Source organism: Alexandromys fortis, unplaced genomic scaffold (genome assembly GCF_014885135.2).
Source record: "Alexandromys fortis isolate MF-2015 unplaced genomic scaffold, M_Fortis_MF-2015_v1.1 scaffold_88, whole genome shotgun sequence".
Classification (NCBI taxonomy): Eukaryota; Metazoa; Chordata; class Mammalia; order Rodentia; family Cricetidae; genus Alexandromys; species Alexandromys fortis.
Genome location: NW_026067961.1, coordinates 7617447 through 7642955, shown reverse-complemented (window position 1 = coordinate 7642955; position 25509 = coordinate 7617447). Strand labels below are relative to the sequence as shown.

Below are 25509 nucleotides of genomic sequence, written 5' to 3'. Positions count from 1 at the left end.
CCCCCCCCCCCCCCCCCGAGTACCAGAGAGAAGAGACAGGTGGATCTCAGATCCTGGTGGCCAGCCAGCTGAGCCAGAACTGTGACATCCATGTTCAGTGACAAGACTTTGTCTCAAAAAAAAAAAAAAAATAGAGAGCCACAGGGCACATTCCAGTGTCAACCTCTGCCCCACCTCCCACCCTCACCGCCAGGGATCTGGAGCCACTTCAAGGCTTTCTGCCCTCCACCAAGCAGGGTAGGTGTGAGTCCCATGACCCGCTAAGGGAGTCAGTGTAGGGGTTTCTGGGGCCCAGAGAACTGCTTGCCTCTAAGGGGCCAAAGCCCCAGCTCCTCCTTATAAACTGGAAGCCAAGTTTGAAGGCTATCAGAGACAACACATCCCCTGGGCTCTCTGTGGCTCCAGGGTGTCCCCAGGCAGGCCAACATCTCTGACTGCTCACAGCCATCCTGATCCAGAAAGCATTTTCTTGCACTTTTGACCTTCCCTGGTCCAAGAAAGCCAGCTGGAAGTAGTGGGGCCCAGGGACCCTAAGTGACTCATCCACTCACATAGCAAATCTGCTCCTGACTAGATTCCTGGGGACCCTGACCAGACAGCTCCCCGCCCAAAAGGCAGCATGGCCAAGGAACTGCAGCCCGGGAAACCCTCTGGACTAAGCCAACTGACCGGGGACAGTAGGCACCATTCTGTTTGGCATTCCGTTATACCTAGAGACTATTACGTCTGTCTCCGTGAGTTTTTGTGAAGTCCAGAGCCACCGCAGACACCAAGAGCCACAGTAGACACTTCCCAATTCACTGGACGAAGACCAGAGCAGACCTAAGGCCCTGCCCCCTGAGTTTGGAGGTCCCTTGAGGGAGGTGCGGGTCCGGGATTCCCCTGCAGAGGAAGCTGACTCCAGATGGTGAAAGCTGCCAGTCCCGGGGATGCTCCATAGGAGGCAAGCCCTCCAGCTGGCCGGGTGCCTGCGGCTGAGGTGGGTGGGTGGCGCATGGTTCACCCAGCGGCCAGCAGACTGGCTGCGTGTTGCAATGTCTGGTGACTTTTGCAGCATCCTGTCTGTCGGTATGCGCAGCTGGGCTGCCCTTACTGTAGAGAAAGGAGTGAACCTGTGGCTGGAGTGAGCCTGCTTGTCTCTAACAGGCTGCATGGCTACCTGGCAGCCCACATGCAGCTCTGGGTTCGGCTGCCAGTCAGCAGCACCCGTGACATCAGTGCATTTGTTTACTGGGGGAAGAACCTGAGGTCATAGTGGCCAAAGAGCTGTACTCCTTTTTTATCTCTAACCCCTTGCTATCTAAGCCCAGCACCCCCTTTCCTGTCTCCCCTCCTTCCTGTCTGCTCTTGAGACCCCATTCCAGTCCCCTACTCCCCTCCTACCCCTCCATAATCTCCACTCAGGACCCCTCTAACCCCTTTAATCCTTTACCACCCCACCCCTACTTGCACCCGGGATCCTAATCCCAGCCCCCTATTCACCCCTTACTCTGTTCCCACGTGCTCCCAGGATCCCAACACCAGCCCCCTGCTCCTCACTCCTACCCCTATCTTCAGCCAGAATCCCCCCACCTCACCTCTATCTACACTTTGAACTCCAACCCTAGGCCTAACCCATTGCATCCCTGTCTCCCCTCCACCCATCCAGCCTGGGACCCTAACTCCTCCCCCACCAACCAGTCCCTATGCACTGCAGTCCAGCCCCCCTGCATCTGTCCCTCCTTCACCAACACACACACACACACACACACACACACACGCACACACACACACACACACCTTACCCCACCCCCACTTACAGAAAGACTTCCTGGAGCCTCCTGCCAGACCAGTGATCTGAGCGCTGTGCCTGGCCACTGCCTCTGTCATGTGAGCCTGCTGGCCGGCCTTGCTCCATCTACGCGGAACATACAGAGCCAGGGCAGCTGCGTGATCATTGTCAGGCACCAGGGACAAGGGCCATGCCGTCACTTGAAACTGTGTTTACAACCTAAATGGGTAGCTGGCCTGGCATCCGCCTCCCCTCTGCTTCACCAGGACTGTGCCCTCAGAAACTGAGGTAGCCCAGGGACTTGGTCAAGATCTTTCTTTTCCCAGATACCCAGACTTAGCAAAGCCCATTTTCCCTGGTGGGCGGCAGATTTTTTTTTGTACCTTCTCAGCCCTTTGCAAGCCCGATGCCCCCTCCTCTGAAAGCCCTGCAAGCCTCCTAGATTCCTCTCCTCCATCCCCTCTTCCCAAGCACCCAGTCACCTGAGTGTACCCTATGACTAGTCCCACCCTACCTGGATCCTAAATTCCTCTTCTGGGACTCCAAACTCGTTCCAACATCCAAACCAGAGGCTGTCATGTCCCTGCTCATAGTACGACCGCCACCAAACTCCACTCAAAGTAGAATTCAGTGCCCAGTGTGGCTGGTATCTGCCATTGGGCTGCGACACACTGGTCATCACCATACCAGCATCACACTGAGCCCCTTCCCGCTCGGGGCCTGTGCATGCATTAGCTGCTCTGTCTGCCTCTTTCCTCTGGACATCTGCATGGTTCCCTCCTTCACATCCTCAGGTATCCCAGCAACCTGCCCCCTCCAGTACCACTTTCTGCCCACCGTCTTTCTCTGTCCTGAGAAGCTCGTGTTCCTCTTGGGACACTTTCAGCCGCCCCTGTTTTGCCTGGTCATATGGTGCTTTTGTTTTGTTTTGAGAGGGTTGTAGTGTGGTAAGCACACATCTGTGTTGGTATGTTCAGACGTGTGAACATGTGCCTGTATGTGCGTGTGAGGTTGAGTGTCTTCCTCAATCACTCTCCAGCTTATGGACTGAAGCAGGGTCTCTCCCTGAACCCTGGGTTTGCTGTTTGGACTAGTCTTGCTGAGCTAGGCAAGACTCAGTCTCTGCCTCCTGTGCTGGGATAACAGAGGATCCACCGTGTGGCTCTGGGAATCCAAAATCTGGTCTTCATTCTTACCTGGCAAGCATGTTAGGACACATTGGCCTTCTGTTCCACAGGGTCCAACTGGAGGAACTGGGACAGAGGTCATAGGACTCCTGCCAGAAACTGTAGCCCGTCTCTTGCCCTTTGCTGTCTGTGGTCGTAACTGATATTTACAGAAAGAAGTAAGGGCCCTTGTTCTTCTAGCTGGAGAGAGCAGCTGACTCAGAACCCATGTAAGAATGACACCGGGGATTGGGGATGGAGGTAGGGAGACCCCAGTCAGGTCTCACTTGGTTTCGAGCAAAGCTCAACACTGCCTCTTGGCAGGCAGCAGTTTTAGGGTCTCAAGAGAGATCCATCATAGAGAGCTTAGAGCGTCTGTCTCAGAGAGAAGACAAGAGATTGCAAATAAGGCAGAAATGGGGGCTTGGGGCAAGTGTCAATCAATTGGTACTGACTGCCTGTAGGCTTCTTGGGTATGCACTGGAGTAACCATGGGGAAATAGGATGCCTTCGAGGACAGCACACAAAAAAGCCACATTGAGGTGGGGGAGGAATGATTATTCAAATGGAAGCTAATATTGTCCTGAGAGGGCTGGCAAAGAGCAAACATGGCCACTGCTGAATTTTACTGAATGGGGGGAATTCAGTAACAAAGTCCTGCTGAAGTTCTAGAAGGATCTCTGGCTGCTGTGTTGCATCTTAATTGAAGCAGGGGGTAAGTGGGAGCAGATCAGTTGGGGCCAAGTCGTCTTGAGGAGAGAGAAAAGCTAGGCCTGGAGTGGCTGGATTCAGAGCGTGGATGACAAGAACTTGGATGGGCTGGGTGCAGAGTTAGAGATAGGAACCTATATGGGACTATGAGGCATCTTTGGGGAGAATAAAGGAGGCATCTGCAAACAGCATTGTGGTGGACTGGTCTGGTGACCGAACCCACTGACTCCATGAGTTTCTGGCCTCAATGTCACGCAGGGTCTCTGGGGCTCATCTGTTGAGTGGGGATAACAGGACCCACCTATGACGGCCACAAGAAGTGACCACAAGCTAAGAAACTTATAACCACAGGTCTTAGCCTGGTGTGGTGACACATGCTGAGGCAGGTTGATTGCCAAGTTTAGGGCCAGCCTGAGCTACAGAGTGAGACCTTGTCTCAAGGGAAAATAAATAAGACAGGCAAAAATTACAGATATATTCTGTCACAGTTCTGGGCCCCACTCCCCCAACAGATTCCTCTGTTCAACCCTTTCATCTCCAGTGAGGACTTAGGACCCACCCTAATCCATGACAGTCTCTCCTTGGGGGTCTTGACTGGGTTGTATCTGCAAATAAAGTCACAATTGTGAGCTTTGGCTGTCAGGACTTGGACATGACTCCAGGAGGTCACATATCCTCCCGCTCATCCTGGTCTCTTGTGAGGATATAATCTAAGCTCCCTAAGATAGGGCCATGCACAAGGCAAGAACCCAAGAAACAATAGCTGTGGTCTCCCTCCCACTTGCGTGAGGATCACAGATGACCCTAGCAGGGTCCACCCCTCCTCCTACCTGCTTTGCCAATGCTGCCACCAATAGGATCACCTGACTTTCTGGCCCTCTGGTCCAGCCTGCAGGACCTGGCATCTTTACAGCAGGTGAGGATTGTCACTCTGGCCCATGCAGTAATGACCTGACCAGCAGGAACAGGAGCCACACACATACAGGTCTGTGCTGCCCCTCCTTCCCAGGGAGGCCATCCAGACAGGCACGTGGGTGCTGTAATACCCGGACACGTTGCTTAGTGATAGCTGTTCGGTGAACACAGGATCCCTTTGTTCCCTAAGGCAGTCAGTGGCCAAGGACACAGGTTTGAGAATCAGGTAGCCTATGAGTAAATTGTGTGATCCTTCTCCTCTGTGCCTCAGGTTCCTAATGTAGCAATGTCTGTGGACCCTTTCCTAGAGTTATCAGAGCCACAGGACACGTGTTAGGGCTCCTGGTCTCCAGGTTGTAGTCAGGGACTTGTGGGTGCGCTTTGTCACCTCAGTAACTGGGTCAGCCATGGGAGTCCTGTAATAAACCTGAGGCCATTTGTATTGTCAAATAAATACCAATATTATCGTCAGTAACATAGCAACAGAAACAGATGCCACTTCTCATAAGAGATCCTACCACCTAGGAAATGGCTCCGTCAGCAAAGTGCTGACTGTATTCCCATAAGGATCTGAGTTCAGATCCCTGGCACCCATGTAAAAAGCTGGGACCAGCATCACAAGTCTGTAACCCTGAGCTGTAGGTTCTGTGAGAGCCTTTTGTCTCAGGGTGGAGGGCGATGGAGGAAGATGCCCAGCATCACTCTCTGACCTCCACACAAGTGCACGCATGCACACGCACCACACACACACACACACACACACACACACACACACACACACACCCTGCAAAACCCAGAGCTGTCAATGGTGGTGCTGAGAAGACCATCTGAGGCTCTGTATCTTGCCTTCCCTGGTCACAGTGTTGCAGTAACTGAACCTCCCTCCCAGTCTGTCCCCTGTTGAGTGTGGACTGGAGCATGTAGCCTTGGGGAATGACTCAGGGGGTTGGCAACCCAACAGGTACATGATCATCACTTTGAATGGCTGTCATTTGGAAAGAAGGGAGCCCTCTTTCCTGTAAACAGGGTGACAGGACAGCACTGGCAATAGAAGAGTCATGGGACAACCACCTAGGGCTTGTCGCTAGGAAAAGGACCTCCTAACAGAGCCAGCTGGGGGCTAGAGCTTCACGCCTGTTAGGGTTTGAATCAGTCTTTGTAGAGACAACAGTTCCAGATGCTGAATTAAAGTGATACTCCTGTGGATACCTGGGACAGGCAGAGAGAGGGCCCTAGAACATGTCTTCCAAGCCTCCTCCTTCTCAACAGACCCAGGGGCTCCTCCCTAGAACTCCCAGGAACTTCCAGAGTCCAACTTAAAAACCTAGCCTCCTAGGGAAATCTACCCACCAAGGTCCTGTAGATGGGCAATTTAGACCCTGGTCTCTGCCTGCCTGCCTGGTTGTAGCTGAAGGATGTCTTTCAAGTCAGGGAAAAGATGAGACAGAGAGCACTTAAGTTCTGGAGTTCTGACCCAGGCAAGGCCATGTCTAAGGGAAGCAAAACTTTGGGCCACCAGAATCATCAACATCTCCAGTTTTGTGGGCCTAGCAAATCTCCAAAAAGAGGGCCCTGCTACTGTTGTGTTGTTGATAATAATCCCAGCTGGTCCAAAATGAGCTTCCCTAAAGCAGCACTCAAACTTCAACTCATGGGGCTTCCTAGGGTTGCCGAGCTCACAATCAGAGGAACTCCAGAGCCAGGGTCCACTGTATTTAAGAGATAGGGTTTTCTCTCTTTAGAAATACCTCAAAGTTGAGGATATAGCTCAGTTGGCTGAGTGCTTACCTAGCATGCATGAAGCCCTGAGTTCATTCCCAAGTACTGCATTAAACCAGCATGCTGATAACATGCCTGGAATCCTGGCATAAATCCAAGCAGAAGGACCAGAAGTTCAAGGTCATCCTCAGCTCCATATTTGATGTTAGACCTGGGTGGGTTACATGAAGCACTGCTCAACAAAGTAGGTAGCCAGATGTGGTGATATACACCTGTACTCTTGGAACTTTGAAGGTAGAGACAGGAAGATCTGAAGTTCAAGGTTATTTTTAGCCACCTAGAGAGTTCAAGGACGGCTTTAGCTATGTGAGACCCGATCTAAAAAAAAGAAAATACACAGGATTGTAAAAGGTGTTTTTGAAACAGGCAGCCCATGATCTCTTGATCCTTCTGCCTCAGCCTCCCGTTGCTCATTTTACAGATATGTACCACCATGCCTGACATCTTTAGCTTTGAGTGTGTGCTCTGTTCCCAAGCCTGTAACACAAGCTACCTGGAAGGCCGATGTAGAAGAGTCTTGTGTTCAAGGCCTGCCTGGGCTACAGAGACAACTCAAGGCCAGCCTGGCCAACGTTTGACCCTGTCTCAGAATAAAATGTTTTTAAAGGGAGAAAGGTCATGGAGGATCATAGCTCACCGGTAGAAGATGCTGCTTACCTAGCATGTACAAAGTCTAGAGTTCAGTTCTTGGTACCACAAAAAAATAAACAAAGTACTGTGTCCATGTCTCAGACACCACAGTCCCTCCCCCAGGGATGCACCCATCTCCTTCTGTTCAGTACCACCCTAACTCTAACTGTACAATAGACTGAAACTCCCATGCTCCCTCTTACCCAGTCATTAGCATGGTTCTTAATAAGCATCTTCCTATGCCCTGTCTGCTATGCTGGGAGTGGCGGCAAGCCACACCCTACTCCAAACCTCCCTCACCCAGTCTGCCACTCTGCCCACCATGCTTGGAGTCTCCCTGGGCATTTTCCTTCTGTCTGCAAGGTCAACATTGCCAGTCTGACCTTAAGCCGCAGGGCCCAACTCCCTGCCCAAGGACTTGGACCTGAGACTACCTGCTCCGGTCACTGGTGGGATGCCCCACCCCCCACACTCCCACCACACACATAGCCAGTCTCTAGGCTGTCCTCCCAGAGAGGAAAGGCAAGGCTGAATAGTAGAGATACCAGTGTCCTAGGATCAGCAGACCTTTCTAGATGGACCGGTGCCATGTGACTGGGTCAGCTGAGCCTGGCCGGTGCCGGACTCACAAGATGATGAAGAGTCCCTGAGGGACACTGAGCCAAGGCAAAGGGCTTCCAAATGGTCGGAACGTTCCTCTGTCTGCCAGTGGAAGCCCAAAACAAGGGCTAGCCTTAGCGGGGAGGAGCATGGGTTCTGAGTCACAACTGTGAGGACAGGAGAGGCACGACCCTAAGCTAGTCACTTTATTCCGTTTGAGACTCACATAGTGGGGGGAGTAACATACCCACCCACAAGGTGTGAGGCTGAAAGAGGGCATATCTGTCTACCTGGCACAGGGCCTGGCCCGTGGCAAGGGCTCTGTTAATACTAGCGATTGGCCAGTGTTGTAGGAAGGGTAGAAGGAACAGCCAAAGAAGCTTTGGAATTGAAGGGGCCACTCTGTGGGATGAATAGGGGTTTGCAAAGAGCCTTGATGTTTTAAAGAAAAATGGTGGAGAGAGACGACAAATAGCACTTTTATCATGAGTGGAGGCCCAGGAGAGGTGTTGATAGGGCTGAGGCTAGGCAGGGGTTACCAACGCTGAGTTACGGTGGGGAAGTTTGTGCCATGCCTTTTGTTCCGCTCCTGTTCTTATTGTTACCTGTCTTGCTTTGAGACAGGGTGCTACTGTGTAGCCCAGGCTGGCCCCGGGGGACTGTGGCAGAGCCTTGAGCAGACTTTCTGCATGCATCACGCCCTTCAGGGACACAGATTCCCCGAGAGCCAGGCAGGGCTCCAGAAGGAGCCTGTCACTAGAGCAGCTTCACCAGACAGTCCTGTGCCTTCAGGCCCTCTCTCTGGTCCACACAGACCGCATTGGAGCCACCATCACCGCAGAGATGCAGGCTGACTCAGAAGGACAGGTGGTCTCAGGGTGCCCTATATGCATCCACGAGAGGACCTGGTGACACATGCACGTGGATTGCATACATTCGCAGAAAAATACCTATATTCAGACGCAAGGCTCACAGACACCTCTTCATAGACGCAGGCTCATAGTCATAGACGCATGTTCACAGGTCCATGCACATAGAGCATGCTCACAAACACAGACATCCACAGATATGAACTTGTAGATACACAAACATTCCAGACACACAAATGCATACTTACACTTACAGACACGCAAGTGCACACTCAGATGGGCTCGGAGGCACTAGCACTCACAGGCACAGACACACAAACACGGGACACAGAAATTTGCCCAGGGAGATGCACCTGCCCACGGCGGCACACCTTTGCCCAGCACCATGGCTAGCTCCTTGTCTGCATGCTCCAGCCCCAACAGGCCTGCCCTCAGCTCAGCCTTCAGGGGTTGAGTGCTCTAGGAAACCCCAGGCCCCACTGGTCCACACAGACTCATATATGGAAGATTCTGGGGCTGCAATGAGCTCAGCCACAGAGAATGGGTCATCTTTCAGTCTTGAGAGGTAGTTTAATACCCATCCAGACTCTCCCAACTTTGGCCCTTAACATGTATTCATTCATCCAACAGACAACACGTGATTTGGTAGGCACTGAGATCTTAAAATAAATAGACAGAATTGGGCCCTGGAGATGCCCAATTCCACAGAGACACTTAGCCATTGTACCAGGGAGAGGGGTAGAACCACTCTGCCAGTATACAGGGTTGACCTCAAGAGGACCAGAGTCCTGACTGTAGTCTTTGCCTGCTCACAGGAGACAGTACATACAGGCCTTCATCCCTTCATCCCGCCTGCCTGCCCACTGTTACCTGCCCCCCACACTTCGGGGCCATCTTCCAGCCCAGTTGACAGGGCTGCTCTCCCTGGTTCCTGGTTGCAGACATTCTGAGCAAAGCATTGCTTTAGAACCCTGACCATCTCCAGACATCAAAGAACCAGCAAGAGCATGGGTCACCTAGGCTCCTTTAGATGGGACCCTCTGCACACCTATTTGTGCTAGGAAAGCCCCGGGGGCTCCTAGTGACATCAAGCCCCTCATTGATGATTTTAAAGAGAAAAGCAACAGAGCTATGGCTAAAGAGATGACTCAGCAGTTAAGAGTGCTGCTCTTGCAGAGGACCCAGGTTCAGTTCCTAGCACCCATGTGGAGCCTCACCATCACCTGTAACAAGTTCCATGGGATTACATGTTCTTCTGGCCTGCACAGGCACTGGCTCACATGCCGTGCACATACATCCATCAGGCACACATGCATACACAAAATAAACTTTTTAAAAAAATCTTTTAGCCGGGCGATGGTGGCGCACGCCTTTAATCCCAGCACTCGGGAGGCAGAGGCAGGCGGATCTCTGTGAGTTCTAGACCAGCCTGGTCTACAAAGCTAGTTCCAGGACAGGCACCAAAGCTACAGAGAAACCCTGTCTCTAAAAAAAAAAAAAAAAAAAAAAATATCTTTTAAAAAGAAAAAAACACAGACCCTTGCTGGAGCCTAGCTTCTATTATGCTGATTTTCCTGGATGCCGTGGTTGCCTAGTTCTGCCTCTCTACCATAAAGCTACGTCTCAGGGCAGCTAACTCCTCAGACACCCAAACCTGGGCTCCTTTGTGTGGGGAGATATTATTCTCCTTCAGGTCAAGGATGAGGACTAGCCAAATGTCAATTCCCAGCATCCTATGAACCAGCCATACACCTGCCCAACCCCTCTAAGCACCCACTTACAGGTCCTGTCAAGGTCACTGGGTCACTCCTATACTCATTCCCTGCTGGGTAAGGAAGCCCTTGCTTCTTAGCAGGAGTCTTTCTGTTTCTCTCCTGTCCTTCCTTGCATCCTTCCTTCCCAGTGTGAGCGCAGGGAGCTGGAAGCCATCCAGGGCCCTGTAAAAGGAGAATGTGGCCCCATCCTTCCTAGTGGCTGGTGGGAATAATCCCAGCTCTAAACATAATTGGCGAGACCAGCTGATCCCTAACAGAAAACATTCTAGAATAGTGTATAGAAAGCTTTTCTGTACCTTCTAAGAATCAAGGAAAAGGCCAGACCTGGGTTGGCAGGAAGTGTCCTGCTGGGAGGAATGGATCAGAAAGGTACAAACTTAACATACTAGCTGATAGGCCATACGTGTGCTCAGAAACAGCTGGCTCACTTAAGCGTAGGTGGTGTCCCTTTTAAAATCTTGTTGGGGCCCCAAGATGGCCCAATGGTTAAGAGCACTTGCTGCTCTTCCAGGGGACCTGAGTTCTGTTCCTAGTACTCATACTGGGCAATCTGTAACACTAGCTCCAGGGGATCTGATGCCTTCTTCTGGTCTCTGTTGTATCCTGCGTTCGTGTGCATATACCCACACACAGGCACCCACGTGTGCAGACAGACACACACACATAAAATAAAATTAAAAGAAAAAACTCCTTGTTGGCCACTGTGCTAGCTAATTTTATGTCAACGTGACGCAGGCTAGCGTCATTTGAGGGAAGGAACTGCAGTTGAGAAAACGCCTTTATAAGATCTGTCTGTAGGCAAACCTATAGGACATTTTCTTAATTAGTGATTGAGAGGGGTGGGCCCAGTCCGTTGTGGGTTATGCCACCCCTGGGCTGCTGGTTCTGGGTTCTATAAGAAAGAAGGCTGAGCACACACGAGAGCAGGTCAGTAAGCAGCACTCCTCCATGGTCTCTGCTCCTACCTCCGGGTTCCTGCCCTGCGTGAGTTCCTGTCCTGACTTCCCTCAATGACTGACTGTTAGTTACCTGAATAAACCCTTTAAGTTGCTTTTGGTCACAATGTTTCATTACAGCAATAGAAACCCTAAGACAGCTATCAGATAAATACAAACCTGACAACCTAAGTTTCATCCGCAAACCCACAGCAGAAGGAGAAAATCAACTCTTAAAAGTTGTCCTCTAACCTCCACGCGTGCCCAGACATGCACTGTGGTACACTACACACACACACACAATCATAATTAATAGTTAATAATTTTCTTTGGGTACTTTTGGGATGGAATCCAGGAAGCCAGCATTTTAAAGACTACTGAAATCCTGAATTCCTGATATCAGTCATTATATCGATACAGTCTGTTTCAGAGCCACCTATTCCATGCCAGAATTCTTTTCTTCCAGATTATTCTCTGGGGCCGGACTGAGAAATGCCTGAAAGAGACCACAGAGGAGATTCGGCAGATGGGCACCGAGTGCCACTACTTCATCTGTGATGTGGGCAACCGGGAAGAGGTGTACCAGATGGCCAAAGCTGTCAGAGAGAAGGTCAGTAGCCTGGGCATGTCTGGCCCCAGCATACTGAATTCATGCGTCCTGAGAGGGAGTGTGGCTGTGGCAGACTGGCTTTGTGCAGGGGACTTTTGGGGGCTCTCCATGAAGCTCGTCCAAGTTACTTGGGCAGGGACTGGGGTTGATAATACAATATGAGTATATCTCTGTGGTCCTTTGGACATTTAGACCTTATGAGTTTCTCTCTAAGACAAATGTCCCATTGCCTTCTGGGAAAATCCTTTCCCTAATCCAAGACATTTGGGCTGGGTAGATCAGTGAGTGCCAAAAGAGGGAAAAAAAAATTCATTCTGTTACTTATCCCACTCATGGTAACATTAACCATTTTTATGTGACCATAACCTCATTTATTATAAATACGCTGCATTCCGGGTATAGTATGTACCATAAATTATTTCTAATCCTCAGACACAGCTGGTATGGCCCCAGCGCCATTTATAAACAAGACTGATGCTCAGAAAAGCCATGTGGCTGGTGGTTGCGGAGCCCGGTCTGTGCCCCTGCAGGTACAGCCCACAGGGACTGGCTGCCCTCACGGCTCCACAGCCCCCTCTTGCCCGCAGGTGGGTGACATCACCATCCTGGTGAACAATGCCGCTGTGGTCCACGGGAAGAGCTTGATGGACAGTGATGACGATGCCCTCCTCAAGTCCCAGCACGTCAACACCCTGGGCCAGTTCTGGGTAAGGGTTTTCCTGGCCCAGTGCCAGCCGTAGGTATGGCAGGAAACCTGAGCTGGAGGAGGGGAGAGAGAAGTTCAGTGGCACCAGGGCTCATGCCGGCAGGGACGTGCGATGGCAAAGTGGCTAGATGCATGGAATGACTGACTGGCAGGGAGACGCGGGAACTTCTGACTGGCTGCCTCAGCCGCTCCTCCGTACTGGAGAGCTAAGTCGCTAGGGTAGCTATGCATCTAGAGTGGGCTGTTTGCCCCAGTGCAGAGGTGCAGGGTTTGGCAGAAGCTGCGCTGCTCCACACTGACCCCCCCCCCCCGTTCCTCACCCTCAGACCACCAAGGCCTTCTTGCCACGTATGCTGGAGCTGCAGAACGGCCATATCGTGTGCCTCAACTCCGTGCTTGCACTGTCGGCCATCCCCGGCGCCATCGACTACTGCACATCGAAGGCATCGGCCTTCGCCTTCATGGAGAGCCTGACCCTGGGGCTGCTGGACTGTCCCGGTGTCAGCGCCACCACCGTGCTGCCCTTTCACACCAGCACCGAGATGTTCCAGGGCATGCGAGTCAGGTCAGTGCGCTGGTGAGACCAGCCACCTCTCCTGAGCCAACCCCGCCAGCAACCTTCACAGAAAGGGCGCCAGAATCCCTTGACCTCAGCACGCTTCTCTCTGAAAAACCCAAGGCCAGCCCTTCTAAGCCACAAGTTTCCTATCTGAGGGTCCTCACTATCTTGGTCTGGGAAGAAAACCTAGTCAGCAAAATTTGATTTTTAGAACCCAAGTTTATAAAAAATCCAGGCCAAGGTAGCAGGCACTTGTCTTCCCAGCAATGCACAGGCCGGCAAATCCCAGGGGCTCATTGGCCAGTCAGTCCCGGTCAATGAGAGACGCCAAAGTGCATGACTCCTAAAGAAAAGACTCCTGACCTCTGCCCTCCACACACATACGTGTTACCTACCTGCACACACATGACACTCATGCGTGAACAGACCCAAGCTGCACTTGTCACGTGACTGAGGCAGTACAGGAAAGGCACAGCAGTCTGTGAGCCCCAAGGCTGCCCCTTGCTTAGGCTTGGTGTGATGATGATGGCTCACCACCCTTAATCTTACTGGCACCAGAGTGAATCATAGCCCCCTGAGGGACAGAGGTCAGGGCCAGCAGCCCATGCCCTGTACCTTCAGACTGAGGAGGTAAGAAGAGCCAGAAACAGCTGCTGGAGCGGTGCTAGGGGCTCACCCGTTTGCCTCCTGCTCCGCTGTTTCTTTATCCATAAGTTGGAGAGAATATTGGGCCCGACACTTGGGGAACAAAATGGGTGCATAGCTCTGGGGTCACATGCTTCTGGACAGGCATGGGAAACCCCTGTTGTTTGACGCCTGTTCATCTGGAAGTCCCATGGAAAATCATTCTGTATTTGACTGACAGGCTAGTGAACCAGCAGGCTGAGGACCTCCCAGGCAGAAAGGCCCAACAGGGGAGTGGGGCAAAATGACAAGTATTTATTAGGCACCTACTGTGTACCAGGTCCTGCTAGATACCGAGGATGATGCAACAGGCAGTGAGATTCACAGGGCCTCCCCCCTCAGGAAGCATATAACCTGATGGAGGAGACAGGCCCTTGACAGGGAACAACCTGATGAGCAAGGCCATTCTAGATGTGGTTGTGGTTAAGGAGGTAAGATCAGAGGCCCCCCAGCAATATGGGAGGCTGAGTGATCTCTGGGGGCTGATGAGGAAAGATGGCCCAGTAAAAAAGACTGAGGGCTGGCCCATGCTGTAAACTGTAGACTCTGATTCCCTGGCTCTGTTAGAGATGCCCCCTGCTAGTGGGCAAACTCCACTCACATGGTGGGGCAGGAGGGACCAGGACTGGGAGAGAATCCCACAGCCTCCAGTCCCTCACACAGAAGAGCCCAAGTGATGCCCTCAGACACACCAGCCATTCACCAAGGTGCCCAGCCGAAAGGCCAACTTCTCCTGGAGAAACCAGTGTTTTTCCCGCCTTCAGGTTTCCCAACCTCTTCCCGCCGCTGAAGCCAGAGACAGTAGCCCGGAGGACGGTCGAAGCTGTGCAGCAAAACCAGGCCCTTCTCTTGCTCCCGTGGACCATGAATATCCTCATTATCTTGAAAAGGTATGGGGTGGGGAGAGAGAGTTCTTCAACAGGTCGAGGCCCAGCTTTTTCCTTTATGCCAGTGGGCCCTAGTGGAGAAAAGGCAACAGGCCGGAGAAAGTGAATTAAAGTCCTGTCTGCCGAGGGCAGGGTGCAAGGAGTAGCACCTCTGACTGAGCTGAGCAGTAAGGCAGACTTGTTGGTCTAAGGCTCTCTATGAGGTTTGTTTTTATTTTTTCACTTTTTAAATTTGTTTTTGAGGGAGAACCCACTGTAGCTCAGACTTACCTGGAACACACTATAAAGCCTAGGCTGGCCTTGAACTTGCAATTCTCCTGTCTCTCCAGGGTTGGGATTATAAGTGTGCACTACTGTGCCTGGTTTAAATTATTGCGGGATTCAAACAGCTCTTGTCTATGTGAGTTTTGTCTACCACTACTTACTGCGTTAGAAATTAAAACTGAGGGGCAAGTTTTACACAGTGGCTTCTGTTTACAATATTTTTCAGTTGTAAAGAGCAGGAACAGAACTATTAAGTTATCATAGCTGCTTTGTTTGTTTTCTTGCCATTTTAATCTCTTTAGACAGGATCTCACTGGGTATCCCCATCTAGCCTCAACTCCCAAATATATTTTTTTGTGACCGCAATTATGCTTTCTAAAACACCACAGACAAGTCATCGGGAGAGATGCGGGCTGTGTTCTTGTAGATCTCGCCATTATCTGGTTTAATCTGAAACAACTAGGTTCTTACCTCCGGATTTCTGTCAGTTGGGATAGTCCCCTGTAGCAAAACCCCTGAGAAACCCCACTGCACGTGCAGAGGAAATAGAAGGAAAAACGGCCAGCGATGGGCTGGGGGTGCGGCTCTGTAGGTAGAGAGCCTGCCTAGCAGAGGCAGGAGGATCAGAAGTGTGAGGTTACCCTCAGCTACACAGTCAGTTTGAGGCTAGCCTGGGTGATATTCTTTAAAGACCCTGCCGAGAAAGAGAGGAAGAAGGGAGGGAGGGAAGAGGGAGAAAGGAAGGGAAAGGAAAGAGAAGGAAGGAAGGAAATGGAAAGAAGGAAGAAGAGAAAAACAGATCATACTGTGGTATTACTCTAAGTATCCTAGAGAGATCTCAGGCACCCCCAAGAGTTCCTGGACCACATTTTTAAGAACCACTTCTCTGCGGGCATAGCCCCAGCTCCCAGGTAGCTGAGTCTAAAGACAACAGGATTTTTATGTCGAAGGCTCAGTGTTTGGACAAGTGTCGCAGCTCTAGTGAGGTGGGGTTTACCAGGAAAGACCATCTTTGGGAGGTGGGCTTCCTAATGGAGATGTCGTCTCCTCTAGAATTTTCCCAGCACGGAGTTTGCCTCACACTGTCCAGACTTGGTGCAGCAAGACCTTACGTTGGGTCCCATGCTGAAGGGGCTAGTTAGTGCCTGTGGCTCAGTGTGCTCTCTGCACAGGGAGAGCTTTGTCCCTCCCGCCACGATGGTGGCTTTTGCTTGTCAGGAAGTTCAGCCCCTGGTTCCAGGCTCACCCTGTTGTTATCATCAAACATCCACTCAGGGAGGCCACACCCTTGGCTGTGTGACTAAGGGAACAGTGGCAACCGACCCTTCGTCTGCCACTCTGCTGGCCTCTGTGCAAGCAGGGGTGAGGCGTGGAGAGCAGGGGAGCGGGCACTTGGAGCGGTCACACTGTCCCAGCATACCCTGACCTTCAGTCCAGGATGCTCTCTTGCTGCCAGAGGGATCCTCTAGAGGAGTAGGCACCAAGCTGGGGGGGGGGGGGGATGCCTTCAGACGGTGAAGTGCTGGCTGTGTAAGCTTGAGAATCTGAACTGGGTTCCCTAACACTGATGTCTGCCCTTCATATGTTTACTGCACTGCAGGCAGGTGACTGTATACACACACACACACACACACACACACACACACACAGATTGATTCTTTTTAAAAGGAGGGCTGGTGAGGTGACCCGCAGTTAAAAACCCTTGTTCTTGCTGAAAACCAGAGTTCAGTTCCCAGCACCCACTTCAGGCAGCTTACAACCTCCTGTTAACTCCAGTTTCAGGGGATCTAATGCCCTCTTCTGGTCTCAGTGAGCAACTGCATTCAAGTGCACAAATAAGCACAAAATGCGCAATTCAAAGTAGAACAAGACTGAAAAACAAAACCCACAGAAGTGCATACATCTTGGGGTTCTGGAGACTGAGACACCCAAGAGCATGGCATGGCATCTGGCAGGGGCCTTCCTGCTGCCTGTGACGTGATGGAGAGTTGGTCCATACAGGACAGAGCAAGTACGCCCTGAGAGCTTGTTTCTATAATAGAGTCACTCAGACTGTCCATTAATCCAAGACTGGGTGGATCCCCTCATGACGTAGCCACCTCTGTCTCACCACAGAGACAGTCAAGTTTCAGCTTGCATCTTGGAAAGTCCAGAACACATGGAAAGTGCACCCGTCGCTGAGAACACGCTCCCTCTGTTGTTCCTCTGCTTGGCCCTTCACCTGCTCAGAGTGCTGATTCTCAGAGTTCAGGGGCTGTCTTTGGAAGGGGAGCTGGTGTGTGGGTGGCAGAGGCCCTAAAACCATTGTCTACTACCCGATATGACATTGCCACCGTTGACCCCTGTCACTGCTGCCCACCCTCTAACCGGCTTCCCTTCTCCCCTCAGCATACTCCCACAGGCTGCACTGGAGGAGATCCACAGGTTCTCAGGGACGTATACCTGTATGAACACCTTTAAGGGGAGGACATAGAGGCTCCTCAGACACACCTGAGGAGCCATGGAGCCTGAGGGGAGCCACAGTACCCGGGCACACACCCGGGTGCCTGTGCGTCGGCGCGTCTGCTGGGTGAGCAGGGCTGTTCCTGTCCCCAGCAAAGAAGATTCTGCGGCTCCCGGGTCAACTCCAGGACCTTCGTGCAGGACTGATGTGTGTAACTCTGACCCCCATGGGGAGGCAAGACGCCGTTCAGCAGCCACCTGACAGTTTTGTACCTTCCTCACTCTGTAGGTTTATTGTTAAATTGCTTCTCCAGTCTAATCCGCCTGAGCAGCGTGCATCGACGATTTCCAGGAGAGTCTGTCCCCAGACACTCTGCCTTCCCCTCCGAACCCTGTCACCCTCAGCTCATGCAAACTGGTTAAATGGCAGTAACGCAAATAAAGAGGTGGCTTGCGCAGCTTCCCTTCGTTCACGTCCTTGGGCGGGAGGCAGCTGGGAAGGAACCTGTCCCAACCATAAAGCCCCATCCTTTGAGAAGGAAGGGCTCACCTCAGGGTCTACAGAGAGCAGGAGAGGGTCTGCAGCCCAGTCCAAGGAGAGAGGGTGGGGAAGCCCTTCCAGACACATGGCTTCCGTGGTAGGATCCCTGAGAACTAATCCACAGAAGAACTCACCACAGATAGTACTGTCTGTCCTTCCTTGACCCCGCTGGCCATCAACTTAAAAGTAAAGTCACCCTTCGCTGAGCACCTGCTGTCTACCCCGCATGAAGAAGCCGAGATGATACCAGCAGAAGATGCACCTCATCATTTTGGCAGGGGTGGTCCCCAGACAGGAAGATTAGGAATAGCATCCATCTATACAGCTTTTACAGGTGAGTGGCAGGGAGCAGGCAGGGGTGGTCCCCACACAAAAGGAGAAGGTCCCAGGCCTCTGATTAGTGGGGAGCGTCCTTGAAAGCTTCCCAAAGGCCACATAGACCTAAGGACCCGGGCTGGACCCTCACACTCACAAGGATGGGATGACCCGCATGGCAACAGGCTGATGTGCAGGAGAAACACCAGGTGTCTGGTGTGCATGGAACGCTGCAGGGCACTGCCAGCCTAAAACATGGCGTTTGCTGTGTCGGTTACCAGCTCTCCCTGCGGCTACTGAAGACAAAATACAGAAACAAAACAAAACATAGCTCAAAGCAACCACTTTGAACAATCCAACCACTTGGTGGTGGGTGTCAGCCAGCGATGACCACCAGATCACCACCGTTTCCAACAGGGAAGGTATCTGCCCTGCAACTCAATTTATTCATGAAACCGTCTTCACTCTGGGCAGCCACTACCGGAGATGAGTTGTCCCTGGGAATAGATGTACATTGGCCCACCATCATGTCCTCTTCAAGTTCTGCCTGGAAGTAGTGTATGTCATGTCCCATTTCATTGGCCAGCTCCGGTCATGTGACCATGCCTGCCTAAGATCCTGGGAAGCTAATAGGATGATCACTTGGTCTGCCAAACCATGGAAGAAGACTTCAACTCAAGGATGTAGCAGCCTAGGGCCCCTTGCTGGGGCTGAGCAATCGCTACAGAGGCGGATGCCTGGTTCTCTTCCCAAGCACCCTTCCAAAGAGAGAATTTGGAAGTTTGTTCCACAGATGAGAAGTTGAGTTCAGATCAGGATGTTGCTTGGCCAGGTCCAGAATTTGAACACAGCTCTGGCTCCTGGGTTCCCATGGCACCAGACAGTAACAAGCAACAAGGAGTCAAGTCAGGACCATCCATCAGCTTCCTTTTGGTCCCTGAGGATAGGTGTCTCCAAAGTATGGAATGTCACTACCCTCCTCAGCCCCTGTGGTGTCTGGATGATATCCCAAGGCAGGTGCCTGTGGCTGGCTCTTCCAGGAGAGAGGCTGAGGGAGATCCATCTTAGTGGACAGGGAGAAGTGGATGGGGCAAGGTGGGGTCCGGCTTGCTGAGCCCCCAAGTTTCCTGACCATTTCTGAGCAGCTGGTGTGTTTCTGTGCTCGTGGCCTGCCTTCAGGCCAACCTTTCAGAGATGCTTTGATCATTGGGATTTCCATTGGCCTTTAAATTAGAAATTCAGTAAGGATCCCGAGGAGACCCCACCAAGAATGGTCATTACCTTGGTTACACGGGGATCTCTGAGTTTCCCAGAATGCAAATGGTTTCTTTTGGTAGTAGGATGAAGTCTGTGCCCCCCACAACACACACCAACACCCCGTTTTGGGTCTTTTTTTTTTTTTTTTGGATTGTTTCCCAGAGGAACCGGGGAAAAGGCCTTGGGCGTATTCCCAGGAACCCTCTCTGGTCCCTCACTGGAATGGTTTGACTGCCTGGAGAGCTTCAAGAGTGAGAGTGGAGAGCTAATTCTGTCCCTTTGCTTGTCCAAGTGAAGGAGAATGACAAGTGCCAACCCCCCGAGGGACACAACAGGCTGTGCCAACCTTGCAAAGAAGCCTTGGGTCCTGGGAAATGACCCAGTTGCCAGGCTGTAGGTTCCTCCCCAGCCCCAAAGAGAAGCAGATCAGGGGTGGGTGCCAAGCCCAGGGAGGCATCAGGCCTCAGCCCTGACTGGCCCTGTTCCAGGGAGCAGGCTGTCTGGCTGGGCCAGTGGTCAGGAATTCAGTCCTGTGGATACCACTAGCTCCCGGGGACCGAATACTTGGAGAAACCAACTCTCCCAGGAACAAGCTGATGTCTAAAGATCCAGAGCTGACTCCAAGAGGCACTGCTAGGCCCCTGCCCTCCTACCTGTGAGCCCCATCCCAAGGGAGGCAGTGTTCACCTTTGCGACGTTCCTATCCGAAGGAAGACAGGCAGACAAAAAGAACCCTGGCCACAAAAGCACAGAAGCTGAGGTTCTCAAAGAACAGCTCTGTGGGGAGGGGCTGGGAAAGGAAGGAGGAAGCCCATGTGGGACGCCCTCTCCCCTGAAGAGCATCTTTCCGTTTCTCAGGATTTGGGACAGAACTAAGAGCCCAGAGGACTTCTCTACACACACCGCTCGCTTTAGGCAAAGCCAAAAGGCGAGAACTATCTGCTGACGCAGAAGGCAGGGCTGGAACCACTCCCAGACACTTCATACTCAGTTCCCAAACATTCCCTGGGTCTTGGAGTGCGGTTCAGTTGGAGCCTTGTCCAGCCCTGGGCTTGATACCCAGTACCGCAAAAACCAGGCTCGGTATGTGCTTTTATTTCTAGCACTTGAGAGATGGGGGCAAGAGAATCAAAAGTTCAAGGCTGTCCTCAGCTACATAAAGAGTTTGAAGGCAGCCTGGGATGCAGGAGGCCCTGTATCAAAACCACAATAAAAAAAATACATTGATTAGGGGCCAGAGAGATGGCTCAGTGATAAGGGAGGGCACTTTACTGTCAAGCCTGATGACCTTAACTGGATCCCTGAGAGCCACAGAGTAGAAGGAGAGAACCAATCCTCTTGGAGTAGCCTCTGACCTCCACATGGATCCTATGCACGCATACACGTATGTGCACACACAATAAATGGATCGGCGTGGAATGTTTTCCCAAGAGACACTCCCGACTCCACCTGTACCTATATGGAGGGCTGTAGAGAGTGGGATTAAGCTCTTCACATTCCTGAGGGCCGCTCTGCCTCATCTGTTCAAAGCTCCAGCTCAGTCCTTGAGGTCTTCAACCACAGCCCTCCAAGCAGAGCCATGGCTCAGCTGCACACCCCAACTTTCCCAGCCTTCTGGGGCCAACCATGAAGCCAGAAGGCTCTACAGGAAGTGGAAGGCCCTGGGATCTGGCGGGAGGGGAGGCTGTCTGAGTCTCCTGTCCCGTTGCCCTAATAAAACACTCCGACAGAAGCACTTAAGGAAGAAAGGGTTTGCTCGGGCTCATGGTCTAAGGGGCAGTCCATCATGCTGGGGAAGTTGAGGAATCCCGAGCATAAAGTAGCTGGGCATCTTATGTCTGTAGCCGGAGACATGGATACAAGATCTGCAGTAGGAACCGTGAATGCAAGGATGCTAGGGCTCAGCTCGCCCTTGGTCTCCAAACAGACCAGGATCTCCAACCTAGGAGGTGGTCCTTCCCACAGTTAGGATGTCTCTTTCCACATGAAACAGTTTCCCACAGGTAAGCTGAGGGGCCTTCCTCCCAGGTCATTCTAGGTTCTGTCTTGGTAACAGTTGCCATTCACTATTACAGGAAGCAATTCATACCCTTGGGGTCCAATCACCTCCTCTGTAAAACCATCTCTCCTGCCCTTCTTTCTCTGGGATGTTTGGCTATCCAGTGTGGGCTGAGCTTAAAAAGGCACAGTGAAGTTAAAGCAGCGAGTGACAGGCTTTTTCTCACCCCAGACATGACCTGATGTCCCGCCCCTCAAGATCCCTGGATCACTCACTGCCTTTGCCTGGCCTGTGGTGGTGACGTCCCTCGAGGCATGGCTGGCTGTGGTGTGATACTCAGAAGACCCCATCACGGGCAATGGTGCAGGAGTGAGGCGAGGCCTCAAGGGAGGGCAGATGTGGAGTCCCCAGCAGGATGGAAGATTCTTCCTAGAAAGCAGGGTTGCAGTCCTTCAGTGCCTGGGGGACGCTAACCTGCCATCCTTGTCTCTGAGAACCCTTTGACACTCACAGCCCCCATGGCTTGGGAAGAGAAGAAACAGCAATGTCCCCTCTGAAGGCACAGTTGGGAATGGCATCTGTCGCCTCTCCGGGATGCTGCTCTCCAAATGGGGAATGCCCAGGGTGAACAGAAAGACTGAGCCGCAGGGCCCACACGGAGCAATCATACCAAAGTAACTGGCAGCAAAAACTCTCTGCATTAGTCAGAATTCTCTAGAGGAACAGAACTGAGAGAATGAATATATATATTCATATCATACATATCTATATGTATATATAAATCATATATATCATATACCATAGATATATAAATCACACATGCCATATATTATAGATATATAAAATATGGATTTTTGAGATTTATCAGAATGACTTACAGGCTGTGGTCAAGCTGGTCCAACAGTGGCTGTCAACCAACAAAAGATCCAAGAATCCAGATGTTCAGTCCGTGAGAGCAAATGTCTCAGGTGGTCTTCAGTATTCACCAGAATCCTGAGGAAGTAGGCTCTAATGCCAATAAAGGAATGGACTTGCTAGTGAGATTCCTTCTTCCATGTCCTTTATACAGGCTGCCAACAGAAGGTGTGGCCCAGATTAGAGGGGATCTTCCCTCCTCAAAAAGATCTGGATTAAAATGAGTCTTTCCACTTCAAATGATCTAATTAAGAAAAAGAATCCCTACAGGTGTTTCCAACCACCTGGGTTTTAGTTAATTCCAGATGTAACCAAGTTGACAACCAAGAAGATCCATCACACTGCACTTGTTTCTTGTTCTGACCCAGGAGGCTGTCTAGCCAGTGCACACCACGTAACTTTATTGAAATAAGAGTCAAACTCGTCAGCTGTTGAGATGATGGTTCAGTGGTTAAGAGCACACTGCTGCTCTTAAAGGTCCTGAGTTCAATCCCCAACGACAACATAGTGGCTCACAACCACCTATAATGAGATCTGGTGCCTTCTTCTGGCGTGTAGTCATACATGCTGACAGGCTACTATATGCATAATAAATAAATAAATAGATAGATAAATCTTTTTGAAAAATGAGTAAAACTCATTAAACTGTGTGGTCCAATGGTGTGTAATGTATTTTTCAGGGCTGGTCTTCGTGGGCGCCTGGGCTTACATGCACAAACCCACAAGCATACATACACATATTTACATAATTAAAAAAATAAAATCTCTTTCTCAAAAAGAAAAACCAGTATGTAGACAGAATCAAGATGAAACTCATACAACATTCTCAAGAAATGCTGAAAAGTTCTGATAAAACTTGATATCCCTTCACCATAAAAGTCAAAAGAGACTAGGGACAACCTGAGAACCATTCGGTATAAATTCTATACACAACAAACCTCTAGTTAACATTATATTAAGTGGAGGAGAACTGAGAGCATTCACCAAAATTAGGAGCAAGACAAGACGTCCTCTTTCCACTCCTACTCAGTATAAGACTTAAAAGTTCTCAGCCCGTTAACAAGGCAGGAAAAAGAAAGCAATACAAATACGTACATACAGATACAAGTGGGAAAGGAAAATGTCAAACAAGGCCACTTCCTTTGGACGGCCAAACAATTCTTCCATTCTCTGACTTGACTACAGTTTATCTGTCCATCACAGTTAATAGACGTCTGAGAACAACATCTGCTTGCTGCATTTGCTTCCTTAAGACCAGACACTCCATGAGGGTAGAGCGTCTGGCACAACCTGACTGTCTGCTGGGATGGAAGCTGACCTTCCTCCTAGTATACCCTATTCTCCGATTCCTTTCCCTTCTATGTCCAGGTGTAGCTCCTAAGCAAGAAAAGCCACAGTGTACTGCTAAATGGTCAAGACTTCAGCCCAGTGTTCCTGCCATTGTGGACGGGGTCACTGTGGATAGGCAGTGCTGTCCTGGGCTCTATGGGGCACCTGACAGTACCCCTGTCTTCACCCACTAGCTGGCGATCAAAAACAGACCCCTGGACATTGTGGAATGTCTTCTAAAGAGCTGAGTCCCCCTTTTAGGAACATTTGATCTTCAGGTCGCTTGTTTCTCCTTAGCAACACCCCAGGGCTATGGGGTGTGGTGGCTTGAAAGACAATGGCTGCCCTAGACTCCTGTTTGAATGCTTGGTCCCCAGTTAGTGGAACTGTTAGACAAGGACTATGGGGTGTCCTTGCTGGGGCAGGGGAATGACGCTGAGAGTAGCCTTTGAAGTTTCAAAAACCCACAGCTGCTGGGTGTGTGGCCCACACCCTTAATCCCAGCTCTCAGGAGGCTGAAGCGGGCAGATCTCTGTAAATTCGAGGCCAGCCTGATCTGTATAGACAGTGAGTCCTGGGACAACCAGAGCTGGTCTTTCTCAAAATAAAAAAAAACTAAAATAAAATAGGACAAGGAGTCAGCATCAGTTAGTTCCTGCACACAGCTGTGGAAACTGAGGTCCAGGAAGTTTTAGTGGCCTGTCCACCAGGAGGCCAGCAGATCCAGGAGCGTGAGCCTCTCCCTGCTCCAGGGCTTGGATCCCTAAACCTCCAAAAGGTCTCTACTCAGACCTCCATGCCTCTCTCCTGGTGAGTTACCAGAATCTGCAGAATTTTCTTCCCCCCCCCCCCAAAATCCTTATCATTCCTTTCATTTTTCAAGGCTCCCAAGACAAAGAAAACCAGCAGTTGAAGAAGACACACGCTGTGCTCAATCCCAGGCTGCTGCTGGGATGGAATTGGATCCTGCCTGGGAAGGTGACCGGGTCTGGGCAAAACTCCAGACTAGGAGAGGCAGGCGGGAGAACCTGGCTCTGGGCTGGCAAGCTGCTCCAGCCTGGAGAGAGTGTGATGTGAGTTTACGCATCCCAAGTGCCACGCTGGAGTCCAAGTGCCTGGGCTTTGTGCTGGGGGTGGGCAGGTGAGGGTCTAGCCCAGCCCATCCTTCTTGCTGTCTGCTCTGTGTGAGATGCCTAAGGGAGAGAAACCAGCTTGGCTTTCTGTCTGTCCAGATCAGCTGAGAGCCTGGGAAGGAGGCAAGGCGAGGGCAAGTCTGGAGTTTGAAGCTGTCCATACCTGACTGAGACTCTACGTCTTGGTTCAGTGGGACCTGGCGCTTCACCTTCCTTCCTAAGCCTCATCTGGAGATGAAGCCCATGGCCCTTCCCATCCACAGTTACTGAGGGGAAAAATCAAGAGAAATACAAGTAACGAACTATCAGTCTCTGCACTAGTAAAGATCCATTAATAAATGTGTATATTATTACTTTATATCTTATTTACTTATTTGTATCTTATTTACTTTGTAGTAACAGTAACGAGACCTGGAGTTACCAACTTAGCAGGGAAAGGAGTCTCTAAGCGGTGCTAGAGTTGGCATTTGAACCCCAGAGTCTGCTTATAAACTCCTGCTTTTGATCCCCGGCCTTTTGTCTTTGTGAAGAAGCCATTTGTGTAAAGATCGGTACTTGCCGTTACTCACCAACAGTTTTCTTTATCTGGCCCAACCGGACACCTCCTGCCGTATCTCAACCATGTCATTGCCTTCACTGCCAGAATCTGAACCGACTCTTGGCCCAACTGTAAAAAAGAGGGTAAGCAGGAGGACTTCCAACGGACTTCTGGGACTT

The 25509-nt window shown here is 51.1% G+C and overlaps 1 protein-coding gene across 14 annotated transcripts in view; it reads left to right on the top strand.

Moving 5' to 3' along the window:
- Dhrs3 (dehydrogenase/reductase 3) overlaps positions 1-25265 on the top strand; it is a 39766-nt gene extending 14501 nt beyond the window's left edge. For 4 of the 14 annotated variants that reach the window (XM_050153183.1, XM_050153182.1, XM_050153180.1 and 1 more), the window contains exons 2-7: positions 11618-11761; positions 12292-12468; positions 12794-13032; positions 14475-14600; positions 24543-24800; positions 24892-25106. In XM_050153183.1, coding sequence (XP_050009140.1) covers positions 11678-11761; positions 12292-12468; positions 12794-13032; positions 14475-14600; positions 24543-24800; positions 24892-24943 — 936 coding nt within the window. In that variant the 5' untranslated portion in view covers positions 11618-11677 and the 3' untranslated portion in view covers positions 24944-25106. Of the gene's footprint in view, positions 1-11617; positions 11762-12193; positions 12469-12793; positions 13033-14474; positions 14601-17249; positions 17765-24542; positions 24801-24891; positions 25107-25188 lie in introns of those variants that run through there. The other 10 variants (XM_050153172.1, XM_050153171.1, XM_050153177.1 and 7 more) reach the window with 9 other exon arrangements.
- The last annotated feature ends 244 nt before the right edge of the window (positions 25266-25509 follow it).